General features: G+C 41.2%; 1 protein-coding gene across 3 annotated transcripts in view; it reads right to left on the reverse strand.

Annotated features, from left to right (window-relative positions):
* Positions 1 to 14,216, reverse strand: part of zbtb16a (zinc finger and BTB domain containing 16a) — a 169,833-nt gene that overhangs the window by 54,811 nt on the left and 100,806 nt on the right. For all 3 annotated transcript variants that reach the window (XM_055046493.1, XM_055046495.1, XM_055046494.1), the window contains exon 4: positions 7,023 to 7,109. In XM_055046493.1, coding sequence (XP_054902468.1) covers positions 7,023 to 7,109 — 87 coding nt within the window. The remainder of the gene's footprint in view (positions 1 to 7,022; positions 7,110 to 14,216) is intronic.

Genomic DNA, 14,216 nt, shown 5'->3' on the forward strand with positions numbered 1-14,216 from the left:
ACATGTTATTGTGAAATATTGCCCTTCTTATTTTAAATTGAGCCATTAATAAGCCATGTCAGTCATTGCACTGCCATGCACCAACAGTCTTCAGTGAGAGTTTTCTTTAGGGTTGCTGCAAGATCATTTCTGTCCACATTATTAAAATCCTCAAAATGCCTCCGTGAAGGCAATTTAATTTAGTTTATGGATAAATAAAGTATTTGAAGTAAACTATCACATTCAAATCCAGTTGAGGAGATTGCGCTGCTGTGAGTGGACTTAATAACTGCTTTCAGTGACAGCAGCGTTTCTCCTTTAAAACCAGGCAGACGGTGTTCTTTGCGCTACAAAAGCCCCACAGTGAGCTCCAATTTAGGGAAACAGAGACTCAGATGCGATGCCATCCAGTTTGGGAAAACATGAGACAAAGACAAGCTGCCAGGACAGCTTTTAAAATGCAGTTTGTGTTGCGCAACACTTCGGAGGAACGATGGTAGTCGGAAGTGTTCAGTGGGCTGAAGCACACGAGAACTTCCAACATTTACATCAGAGGTTCAGGAAAAAGAAAAAAAAATAGATTCTGCAAAGAATTGCAATTCCTAGTCCTGGGAATTCGGAGTGGATTAAGTTGCATGTCTTTGTCTCTTCTTTTTGCACGTATACTGCACATCACGTACTCTTGACTGTTTGAATAAACAATACTTGCTTCTGAATCAAATCGTGACCCTAAAAATCGGAATCGAGTCGCTAGACAATGAAAGATTCTCATCTGTAATCCTACATGTGCGGAAGTTGGCCCAGGACAGGGACAAACCCAGAAACATTGAAGGCATGCAGAGGTGTGCACTGGCTAATGTGCTGAAACCAGAAGATGGACAGAGAGGGAGGCGAAGAGGGATTGAGTCAGACTGCAGCTGATCCGACCAGCGGAGGAGATGCGACAATAGTTCCCATTCAGAGCAGCCAGAGAGACGGAGAGAGAGGCAGCCGCAGAGGCCAAATATTGTCATGGGGGAACATTAGCCAAGAGCTAGAGCTCTGCCAAGATTCAGCCAGAGATCAAATCTGGCTTTGATGGCCAACAGTGACCCCCTCCTTCCACCACACGCCTACTCTTGTGTGTCTTGGGCACTGTGCAAACCTTCCTGTGTGAATGCATTCCTGTTTGTTGTGTTTAGAGCATCAAATGAAACTCAAAGGGCTTTGTTGTCAGTGAAGGTCTCTTGCTGTTCGATGTAAAGAATACATGAAAACGACAGCAGCGAAAGCATAGGTTTAAAATCTGAGGTCTCTTCATATTCCTCTGGACCAGTAAAATGAAGTTTTTACTTCCATCAGCTCACAGCATTAATATTACCAAAATTATTTATGCATTGGTCTTTACTGGACTGATCTTTAATATCCTAATGACATTCAAGTATCGACGGATATAAAATTCCTCCGTAAATTCAGTAAATTCTTCAATCTGTTGACTAATTTCTTCTGTTTTTATTTTGCTTTATAGTAGGTTATCAAACTAATTTTTATCAGTCCAAGACAAATCATGGAATCACAATTTACAAGATTTTATTTCTTGTTATTTTAAGTCAGTAACCATGAAGGAAATCCAAGTTTTTAAATGATGGCTTCATTTATTATGAGTATAGGCCTGAACCAACCTGTATGTATTCATAAGTTAATCACATTTCTTTGGTCGGGTTTTGTTAGTCTGATCACTGCCAGAATCAGCAGAAACAATAACTCACCTAACAGAACCTATCTGACAACATGAAGTAGGCCAACAGAGCACGATCCACACTGAGCTGTTTTCTCTCTCATGGTGAATTTTTGCCTTATTCACAGAGTTGTGTTATTAGTGCCTGAATAAATCCAGAACCGGGACAGAAAAAGGCAGACTGGTGCGTCTCTAAGGAAACGAGACAGAAGGGACAGAACGGAGGAGTTGCCGCGTCCCGCTGCTCGTCTCAGGCGCTCATCCTGGAAACGGGCCAGCTGGCTAAAGGGAGTCGACCCTCTGCACTCTGTTTAGCTCAGCACATGAATGATACTTAACCTTTGAATGTCACCGTATGCAATATTCAGCACATACACAAAGAGCAACGAAAACATGAAGTCAGTTTGTGACGAGGCAGCAGCCACTAGTGGACTGAGACGTGACCCGGATGCTGCTACAATCAGAGAGCCGACTTTATGTAGAACTGAAATGAATAAATACGGCACAGAAGAACCCTTTATCCTGCTGAATATGTAAAGTCTCAACAAATAACGATAACATGAAGTTAGCTATTTAAAGTCAAATGAAGCAACACATCAATAACTAAATGATAAATTAAGATTAGATTAATACTTTGATGAGCTGATTCCTTGTAGTATCATTGAAAAGGTTTGATTTTGAAAAATGATGAAAATATTTAACAATCAGAATGAAGTTGTTAGTTTCACATTTTTTAAAAACAAAAAACTGGAACTTTTGTCTTTTTTTTCCTGGTTAAGCTGAATGATTAATAGTATTTGAAACACAATTTTGATCACAGAGACTTCCTAATACAATTTAATTGTTGTTTTATTAATTTTGCATTTCTAAAATGTTTTCCATTTCCAGTGTGAAATGAGATTTAGAAATATATATAATTTTTTATCTTGTGTGAATATTTTATTATTACTACACTAGTTGAAAAAGATGTCAAAATGTCAAGTTTCACTGTTCATCACAGTGATTTCAGGGGCAATTTGTCGTCCAGCAAAATGGAAGTGACAAACCTACCTACATATGCTGCACTCAAAGGCAACAACATATTTAGAATGGTGTGTAACTTACACTTCATCTGCAGTATAATTAATATTTGCTGCACATGAGAGGCTGCAGGTTGACAGTCTGATTCAAACACTTTTTGCACTTTCTGACACATGAGCCAATATCACTAAGGGAAGCAATTGCAAGCCATAAAAACACACATTTTTATTTTTCAAAATCTATTTTCAGCAACAAGAACAGGATTTGGGTCATTCTGTCTTTGAAAACATTCTTACATTTTTTCCAAGTATAATAAATCAATAACATTTAGATTTTGGTGTGTTTAGATTTAAGAAAAGACACCTTAACCATGACATCTCCTAAAGTATGTTGCGCATATGTTTATAGTAAAGCAATTGTTCAGGACAGTAACAAAGCAAATTTTTCTTAAGATAACATTTTCCCCTGTGAATAATAGTAACCTGGATTTTCACACGGATTTTTCTACATGTTTCAGAGTGAGATTATTGTGCCGCTAAAAAAGCTGAATTTATTCGGAAGCCTTTCCCACGTAGTGGTGAACTGGAATGTTTTTGCTGTCAGGTATTCCTCCGTAGCGCCGCGGACCGGGGAACGAGGGAGCCCAGCGGAGAACAAAAAACTGAAAGTGGGAGTCAGGCGGAGCGGTGAAAGCGTAGCGTCATGTTCTACCAGGCCCCATTTCTCACAGTGAGATTCCTCACAGGGGCTTAACACACGGATGATTACTATACTATTACTGCTGCTGCAGTTGTCTGGCACGGAGACATGACTGTAGCGCCCCCCCGCCCCATCTCTCAAGCCCCCCCCCCGCCATTCGTTCCAGACTGGAATGCCTATATTTAGAGCGCTCCTTTCCGCTGTTATGGCTGTTGAATCATTAGCCTCGTTTAACCCTTCTTTACCTCCAACGAGCCGAATGGCGGAGGGCGAGCCCCTCAGGGGGAGCTCCTAAATTCTGCCTGCACCAAACCAGAGCCCCCTTTCCAATGAATGACGGCGAGTGTTTGGAGAAAACCTGAGGAAGAACTCAAACGCTCGATAACAATAATAACAGAAACTGGGAGGGACGTCTGTCTCTCATCTTATTTTGTTTGACATGTTTGAGGGATGGTGATGTTGACTGGCCTGTTGGAGGGCATGACCTTTCATCCGCTGCACCCTTTGGGGGACGTTGTCCACATGTGGATGAGCAAAGAGGAGGGAGAAGCAGGAACTGTTTATTTATGCGAGATTTTACGATTCACATTCAAACGACCCAGATTTCCGCTTCTGTTACCGGGGACCCGAGGTCCAGATATGGACTTCATGTCATCTGCTATGACACAACAGGAGTCCACGGACTTCCTGTCAAAACTACTGTAGGTTAACAAAGAAAAGCAGCAGAGAAAAGGAAGAACTGAGACGAGAGAGAAAGGTTTTAATTCAGACCGGACGGAGTCCGACTTGTTCCTTCTTTCTATGCAGAGACGAAAACTTGTCTTCAGAGAGAGTAAAGCATTAAACTTTACGATGTGAAGAGCAGCCAAGAACCAAAGACCAGAAATGGAGCACAGAAAAACAATTATTAAAATAAGCAGTTTGACAGCTCCACCAGTTAGACACTAAATCAACTGGATTTTAAACCAAGACGCAGATTGACTGGTGAAGCAGGTATTAACTGCTGTCACTATTTACATTGGAAAATGAAGAGCGAAAAAAGGAAATGTTCAGATTTACTGTGTTTTTCTCATTGTATTTTACTTGTAATGTTAACCGGTCTTTATGGGTTTATGTTTTATTATATAGCTAAGCTTTATTTTATACATATAGAGCCTTTAACAAAGGGGTGTCCAAAGCACAGCCCGGGAGCCATTTGGAGCCCCTGGAAGGTCTCTGTGTGGCCTCCACCTCAATTTAAACTTTTGTTTTAGAAACTTCCATCTGTCCATCCATCCATTTTCTAACACCCTTGTCCTGAGTGGGGTCAGGAGGAATGCTGGTGTCTAGCTCTAGCTAACGTTCCAGGCGAGACACGGGGTCACCCTGGACAGGTCGCCAGTGGGTCGCAGTGCTTTGCAAACTTCAAGGCTAAAATTATAAATAAAAAAAAATTTCTTAATGTTTTGGCTGTTGAAATAAAGGGTAAACTAACTTGAGTACAACTCTGGCGCTCCAAGAAAGAAATTTGAGACAGACTTTTGTCATTGTTGTAATTTCTAGGGTGAGATTTTCACAGATTTGTTAAACATCTTCTTGACCTGGGAATCGTTAGGTCTGACAAAGTTTTGGTCTTTAATGAGCCATAATTTTAAACAAGTGGCTTGGGCACATTTAAATTAATTCAACTTGACAAAATTTAAAAGAATAAAAAAAACTGTAAACAGTGAAACTGAAAACTTTTCTAGCCAACTGTAGAGGGGTGAAAAACAAGTTATTCGTAAATGAAGAGAATAAGTAAGAAAATAGGCACCCTAACATAATTTTTCATTTTTGTATTGTTTAATTTCTTTTTGTAATAAGTTATTTTGCGTTATTTTAGTTAGTCCATGCAGTTCTTCTCATGACTGCTAGGGGAGTTGGTAGCATAGAAAAGATTGAGCACACAAGAATAAATCTTCCATTGGATGTTCATGGAAGCTCAATGTGTGTGTCTCGTCTTTTCATATGTTGGAGGAAGATCATTTTTACTACATTACCCTCAGCCACCCCAGGTTACAGGGTAACAACCAACAAAAAAACAAACAAACAAAAAAAACAACTTTCTTTTGTTAGTATATTCCTGTGGCAAAACAATAACAAAGATTCATTCCAATTAATGATTATTAAGTTAGGTATAATGCATTGAAAATAATGCTTATATTACATTTCTGGCCTACTGGTAACCATGTTGCACACACTCCAGACCTACAGGGGGCAGGCATGTGCCTCAAGGTTGTAAAGAAGCTGCACAGAGTGAGAAGTGCTGCAGCAGCACTAAAGTCAGTTAGCTGACATGGCCTTGGAAAAGATTCTGAGTCAAAATCAGCAACACAATATTAAATTATACGACAAAAATGTAAATAACTGAAATTAATCTATGCAACAGCCTGGCGACCTGTCCAGGGTGACCCCGCCTCTCGCCCAGAACGCAGCTGGAGATAGGCGCCAGCACCTCCTGACCCCAATAGGGATAAGAATGAACAGATAATGGATGGATGGATGAAATTAATCTAATGAATAAAACACACTTTGCACAATAAATATTTATAGTGTGACATTTTCTCTTTGTGAGAGCCATGTTGGTCTGTAAATTAATGCTCAAACTGTCATGTTTAACTAATCTTCAGGAACAGCTTAAAGCTATAAACTTATTACGAATCCTAATTTTTCTTGCAACCTCTGACATATTTTCAGATCTATGCAGCTGCAGGCTGCTCATGAAAGTTTAAGGCAGAAATAAAATGAAAGGATGATGAATCAGAGAGATCTGATCTATAAATCTCAGTTTTTATCACATTCTGAAATAATTTAAATTTAACCTCAAATGTACAAGACTACAAAACCAAGTACAGGTTTTATGCTGAATTTGACAAATTACTACAAAATGGAAAGGTTTGTTTATCTCCAAAAGTTTAGAAATATAGGAAATGCCTAAAGTTCAAGATTTTCAGACAAAAGGTATTTTACGTTTTATTTATTTATTTATTTTTAACCTCAAGACTCTGTGGCTAAATACAGATGCTCTGAAGCAGCCCCAACACTCCGGACTTCTACAACAGAAATTTGACACAATTGACTCCTCCCAAATTAAAAGGAGTTCATCAGCAGCGGTGAAACTCTCCAAGCCAACCACACATCTGCCGAACGGGGATTTACTTCCTCCTATTTCCATCTTGGCACCTACATCGTCCTCGCCTTCCCATGTACGGAGCCGAGCGCTGATAAACAACGTCGGCCTGCCAAGTTCTCCCTGCTTGTTGATTACTGTTGGGTCTGTCTTGATTTAGGACGAGCGGGACTAATCCGAGATGATGCGAAGTGTCTGTCAATCATAGCTCTGGGTAGTCAGAGAAGGCTGATTGGAGACGGGCGGAGGAGCCTAAACAGCTCAGCTTCACACGGTAAACACAGCGCATCCTAATTTATGAAACAGGAGGATACGTTGGTGTTTTCTAGTGGATTTTGTGCACATATGAAGTGCAGCTGAGGCCAGTGGTCATGAAGGTGCATCTGGGTGTCTGCATGTGTGTGTGTGTGTGTGTGTGTGTGTGTGCGTGCGTGCGTGTGTGTGAGAGGGCCTTCCTACCGGTGTGGATCTGCCGGTGAGCCTCCAGGGATTCCTCGGTCTGGAACTGGGCGCCACACTGGTCACAAACGATGGCCTTCTCTCCAGCTGGACACAAAGAAAGAGGCAGATAGTTTTCAAAATTAAAGTCTGAAGAATTGTTACATACAAACACGTAAGACGACTCAGTTTTTCTCCACCTTTTGTTGGACACAAAAATACCGAAAATGAATTTGGCCACTTACAACGCCATGAAAGCAAACTGTTAAATGAGAAGCCATGTCAGCAAGAGAGACTTAGGCATATTTACAGCTAATTGGTACAATAAAACCAGAAGAAATGGTTTTAAAGGGAGTATTATGTACTTTCCAGGCACATAATGCCAGTTTATAGCACAATCAAGAACCTTGTTACCTTCAGTTCTTATAAAAATGCTTTCTATATCGAACATAACTTAAAAAAAAAAATCTGACTTTGCCTCACTGTCTCTTTAAAAAGCTCCTACCCCTTCCGACACATCCCCTTTAAATCATCGTCACAACAATGCTCCTTCACGATGCTGTTTACAACCCTTCTTAGTAGCTCAGCAGATGTGGAGTTTCACCAGGTGTTTGGTAAATGCTGCTGCCGCTAGTCTAGAGGAGCTCTGAGGGGGAGATGGAGGGGAAGAGAGAGGTGGAAGCTCAGTTGGGGACTGCAGCTCCAAGGCGACACTTTGTGAGCGAAAGCATTTAGGCTCCCCTGAATGTTTGCCATGGGAGATTAAAGGATTTCTCAAACATGCATGAAAGAGTTGAAACCGCACTCCAGGTATGTTTTTGATAACTGAAGCAAAAAAAAGAAAAAAAAAGAATCAAAAACAGTGAATTTTGCACAATAACTTACTTTAAGCTAAGAGGTAATTAAATTCAAGAAAACAAGTACTACAGTGGTCTCTGGGTTTAGGAACAGCAACCACACAGAAATACTGCAGAGGTGCTCATTTTAATAGTTCAAAAAACAAATAAACCTCAATATGCATTAATGCATAAAACATCATTTCTTCATCCACTGTTAAAGTAAGAAAGTCTAAGGAGGACGACTCAAAGGACTGTTTTTGATCTGAACATGTGTGAAACGTTTCTGAGGGTGAACAAACTTTCAAATTCTGCATGAAGGATGTGCTGACACCTCTATGATCCAAGTCTGGTAGCCACAGTCCAATGTGTCCGTCTGTCCGTCCATCCTACCAAACATAAATAACTTGGCTGCATTTGAGGCACTTGCAGGACTCCAGTCATCAAGCTGCAGAATTCAGTGAGGAAACTTGCATGTTTCCATTCACTGTATTGTGATAACATGCTGTAATTTGCACCATACCGTTTCATTTTTAGAACTTTTATGAATATATTTGAATGCTTGATGTGTTGTTCTCTGTAATTTAGCTTTCAGTGCGTTTAGCGCTCTAATCTGATAAATCCCTCCATCCGCCCTCAGACTGGTCAGTCTCCAGTCTTGGAACTTCATGAATATGCAAATAGTGGCAGAGGGTGTCATCTCCTTGCCCAGACACGAGTTCTGTGGGCCGATTCTCCTGCACAAGATGATTAAACGTCAAACAGAATGTAGTTAGGAGTATGATTTGCCTCTGCACATTTAGAGACTTTATGTAAAAAGACGACTGCATATTGTTCAGCTGCGATTATGAGCTCTGGACCATGAATCGGCGAACAAGAGCCGCAAAACAAGCCGTTGAAATGAGCTCCAAGGCTGCACTCAGCCTGTCACCCCGGCGGCATTTACTACAATTCCAAATCAGTGTCTCAAAATTTATTTAAAAAACTTAAATATATTTTGTAAAGAGGAAAAATGTTTGCCTTCTCTGTTGAGGGCACACATCTGGACTTGCTCTGTTTTTTTTACTGATTTCTGGGGAAGATCAAGTTTGACATGAGTTTCACCGTGTGTGACGTTCACTAAATAAAGATTGAGAACTTGAGGAACCCCACAAACGAACGGTGTGAATTTTAATGCCTCCATTTGTGATTTTGCCTTACAGAGAAGGCAGGAGTAGATCTTGAAGATCATTTTCATTTCTGAAGCAGAAATTATTAATAATTGCTTGGAATGAAAAAAGATTTTTTTTTTTATCAAATTGTATACACAAAATTAGGATAGACAAATAGTAAAAGATTCTCACCGTACTGAAAAGATTGCATTGATGCATTGAAAAGTTATCAACGCGTCGTCACATATTAGTCTTACCATGAATTTTTAGCTGGATTTAAGTCTGGACTTTGACTAGGCCATTACTGTATATCTAAACCATTATATGTTATCTATTGCTTTATGTTTAGGGTCATTGAGACTTCATCCATCAGTATGGTTTGAGGTAACTACAGTATCTCTAATTTTGCATTTTACTGAATGAGTAAAATGCAAATGCATCATCAGTGATGAAAAGATGTCTGAAAACAACAATTTTGACATCATGAGAACTTCCAACAGTCCTGCAGTACAGTTGTAATTAAATATGCATTAATGACCCTTTAATGTGTCAAAATGTGTCGCACGACTTCTCTTCGCTGTAAACCCCAGAACAGGATCTTAAAGCCATCTAAATAATGTTGGGCAAACCTCCAGCTCCGTTGCACAACATTCTGCTTCTGTTTATGCAAGACTTCGGAGAAGCATGCAGCCACCGAGCTGCAGGACGGATGGCCCTGTTGCCGGGCACTTTATCAACATGTCCAACACTGAGCGACAATGAAAAAGGCAGAAACAGGAGGCCGCGTGTACATCCACGCAGGCCGCCGTTGAAGGGCGCATCGGATCAAACTGAGGCAAACGACGTTTTATGGGTTGGCAACGAGCTCCGTACATGCCATACACATCACACACGAAACATGCTAACTGCTTTTTAACATCTGGTTGTGGTGTGTGCAGAGCAGCTGTGCGTCTGTGTGTGTGCGCGAGAGCGTGTTTGCGCGCGCGCGCCCTGCAAGCACAGTGCGATCTCCCCTGACTAGACCTTGGTTCGTTCTTGGCACGGCCTTCTGGGTTACGACACCTCCGCAGAGAGAGAGAGAAAGAGAGACAGAAAGAGAGAGAGTACAAAATGAAAACAGGAAGCCAATTCTTAGATGACAGAGAGAGAAAAAAAAGTAAGGGAGCGATGTGCTGGTGTGGTTTTGCAACCGCAGTGACATTAGGGAACGGCTTGTACTGTAATAAGCTCCACCAAAAGCAGAAATGACACGGACCGTAACATGACAAAGAGTGCCAGCCAGCCAGCCAGCCAGCCAGAGGAGGCGCTTACGCAACAAGTTATGCAAAAGACGGGACGGCGCACATGTGATCGTGACCAGATCATGAGCCGCTGTAATGTAACCTAAAACGCCTGAAAATCCCGGATTAATCCGCAATATCACAGCACGCATTTCCATTTGGGAGAATTTTAAAATGCAGCGCTTTGGAGACAAAAACAGTTTTTTTAATTGGCTGCAAGTTCAGGAGGCGTCTTCGCAGAGTGAGCTGCAGATGAGCATATGGCCGAATTAGCTCGGCGAAAGCCTCCACTTAACCTTTGGAGGAGAGAGACGTGCAGAGAAGATGCAGACAGATCCTCTCGTTGCCTGATCTGCATTCATCGCAGCCTGCTGCCTCTGTCGCGGCTGAAACTTCGGCTTCATCGCTGCGCCACGCGTGGTTATTACGTCTGTGAGCCGCAGCCGCTCGAATAAACTTCTCTCTCTCTTTCTCTCGCCTTTCCACGCATCGATCCGGCATCTGGCCGCGCAGAAAAGCACCTGGGACGAGTTTATGACCACGGGAGTGTGACTCCAGCTCCGACACGTGAAGCTGATGGATCACATCAAAGTAAATACACATTGTGGTTCAACAATTCATCAGCTGCCATTATCAGGTGCAAGTTACCCGGCGCGGCGTGGCTCACTGCACAGCTGCTTCCCCACGTCACTGAAAAACTGAGCTGCTGCTGCTGCTATTATATTCAAAACGGAAACCTTTTTATTCCACCTAGAGAGCCATGCTGTGTGTGTGTGTGCGTGTGTGTGGGTGTGTGTGTGTGTGTGTGTGTGTGTGTGTGCGTGTGTGCGTGCGTGTATTTCTGCCGATTCTAGCTTGCAGCTAAAGAAAGCCCAAAACTTTAAAATCTTGAATAATAAATCAAAACAAACGATAAAAAGCGATTGTTAAAACAAATATTTTTTTTTCATTGGTATATTGAGTTCTCCACTTCTCTTTTCCATCACCACGATGTTCCCATCACTCTCTGGGAGCTGGATGTCAGCCAGTGCATGGATTTAAAATGTTGCATCCAAGTACTCCTTTGCAAATGTGATCTTGTACACTTTAATAGTTCAGTGATGACTGTGATAGGAGAGGTTGTGCAGCTTTATCAGAAAAAAACAACCTGGGGAATCTGCTGACATGAAGAGGTTTAGCACACAGGCATCCACAGAAACTCTTTGCTAAGAATCTGGTTGGTTAAAAAGTACTGTATTCAAATATGTTGATGGAAAGTTTAGTGGAAGAAAAACATGTGGTAGAAAAAAAAAGCTGGTAAGATTATGAAGATAAAATCCATATATTTTCAAACCCATAGAAAAAACCCATAGAAAATATGTGGAGTCAAGAGAAGATGAGACACCAGGACCAAAATAGATGACATGAGGTTAGCTATTAAAAAAAAAAAAAAAAAAAAAAAAAAAAACTTCATGTTAAATTGGATAAACTTAATTTGATATCTTTTGACATTTTTTCAAGCTGGATCAGTGCAGCAGAACCTCAGGCTGATCTCCATTCTACGCTGCCTTGTGGCAGCATTTCCTGTCAAAAGAGCCCCAACCAAGAACTGAGTGTACATACTGTTCATTCAGTTCACATTCACATATTAAAAACTCATTATAAGTTGATGAAGTTTTATTGGTCTGAATTTTTGGCCCCGATTAGCTGCTAACTAGAATAATCAAAACTAAAATATTTCAGTCGGTGCGTTTACATCCATTCCATCTCCATAATTTTAAATCCAAAAAACATATTTATTTTCCAATTATATTCTAATTCACAGACCTGTATGTTGTTAAAACGAACGTTCTGAGGTTTCTTTGTTCAACTACCTGCAATTTTTCAATAACTGTTTTATTAGTTTCACTCTGCAGTCACTAACAGCAACAAGGTGTCGTTTAGATTAACACTTGCATGGTTAGAAGTAATAACTGTGACTTCCAGACAGTGATTGAACACCATAACCAGTCTTCTGGGAGGCCAAGAGGAGTGTGCTAAATGGGCCAGGGATGGGATTTTAGTGCAGGGCACGCCCCTGCTTGTGGCACAAGCACATAAATTGTTGGGTAGGGGGCTAAGGGGGTAGGGGGTGCCTGCATGGTGCCTTGCTTCAAGGAGAAAGGAGCTGCGTGAGGTCAATGCAGGGCAAGGAGAGGAGGAAGAGAAGAATTCAGGGTGCACACGGCCAGGCAGCCACCCGGCCAGATGCCCGTCGCTCCAGTTAGCCGGCTAAGTGCTAACAGGGGGCCCCTCCGCCTGCTAATAGACTCCATCAGCCATTTTCAGTGCCAAATGAAAGGAATAAATCTTAAGGCCCCTTTGATCACAAGACGGAGAAGTTGTTAGTTTGGAAAGGCAGGGCAGCCTGGGGAACGGGGGAGTCATGCTGTTTGTCTTGTTATGTGTGCTCTAAATGATATACATGCCTGCAGAGTCCACAGCAGAGCAAAGCTCGGGTTTCAGCGGCCTCAGAAGACAAAAGAAGAAGATCCAAGAGAAGCAACTAAAAGTTTAGAAAAGTAACAATGAAAAAAAAAAAAAAAAAAAGCTGAAAAATCTTCCTCGCTGCTGGGGGAACCACTGAGTCACTGCCACATATTAGGCCTTAGCTGACATAAGACAAAAAAAGTTACACAACCAGTGTTGAGTTGGCGTGTGTTTGAAGGAGGGAGTTGGGGTGGGGGTATGGTGTGGCGATCAGGTGCCACATGCAACCGAAGCCGCTTCCCTTTTCGCTTCCCTGTTTGAAATGTTGCACAACTGCTGTTGCAGTGCGCTGCAGCTCGGTTATTTCATAAAGGCCTGCAATTGAGAAGGAGCAAACCTCCACCAGATAACACTGACATAACAATGCTGGTGCATCTGTCTGAAAACCTTTTTTTATTTTTATAGTCTCATATAACTGACAGTCACAATCAGATTAGCTGCTGCTTCTGGAAATATTCAACTCCTGCTGGAAGCACTGAGAATTTGCTAGCTGATAGAAGACAATGACTAAGCACATTTCCAATGGGTGCTCTGCTGCACAAATTAGCAGCAGTACTGGATCAGCAATATATGCCAACAACTGATGATGTTTCCTGGATGACTTAGGTGTGAAATATCATAACTTTTTTTTTAACCATTTACCGTTTACTTATAGGCTGGAAAAATAAATAAAAAAGTGTTACGTAGTGAATTTTTTAGCTGTGCAACAATAAACTAAGCATGCAATATTTTACTTTAAAACAAATAGGTAATTATCTGTAGGGAAGTGATGGAAAAATCATAAAGCAAGGGATCTTTTCTCAAACTAGTTTGAACGAAAAAGAAAAACACTTAGGCGATGCTCACGATGAGAGCACCCGCCTTAATTAGCCATGTTTAAGAAATTAGAAGCAGATTTTCATGCTTTTGAGTAAAAGTCACAAGATAAATGAGTTCCTCTTTACAATAAGACTGAAGTGTATGCAAAAAAGTTGTTAAAAGATGAATGCTTTGTGCTTTGTGAAGATTTTTATTTGTCGGAAATAATTTTGCCTCAAATAAAACCAAAACTCAGCATCAATGGACATTCTTAAAACGCAGTCGTGCAAAATCAGCCGGGAAGCTTTTCATAGTGAGACAAACTGATGAGACCCAAAGAGTAGAGTATTTAATTTAGGACGAGATTTAGTTAAAGTACAAATATTTCCATCTACATACACAGGGCCACAGGTTTTAGGCAACATAGAAATAAACATAAAATATAATCCCAGTGAAACAAAAGCATAAACACTGGCCCATCTTTGTTTCTATCATTTCCAGTTCGGCTCTCCCACCTGAACCTCCTCAGGCCCGTCACGTATGTTCCTCGTCTAGGGCCGATTTGACTGACCCGCTTTTATTTTCCGTTTTGTGAAAAATCTAAGTGTACGCACCATCACACTTCTACAATACCAAATTAAA

Source organism: Poeciliopsis prolifica, unplaced genomic scaffold, assembly GCF_027474105.1.
Source record: "Poeciliopsis prolifica strain line A6 unplaced genomic scaffold, Auburn_PproV2 SCAFFOLD024, whole genome shotgun sequence".
In the NCBI taxonomy this organism is placed as follows: Eukaryota; Metazoa; Chordata; class Actinopteri; order Cyprinodontiformes; family Poeciliidae; genus Poeciliopsis; species Poeciliopsis prolifica.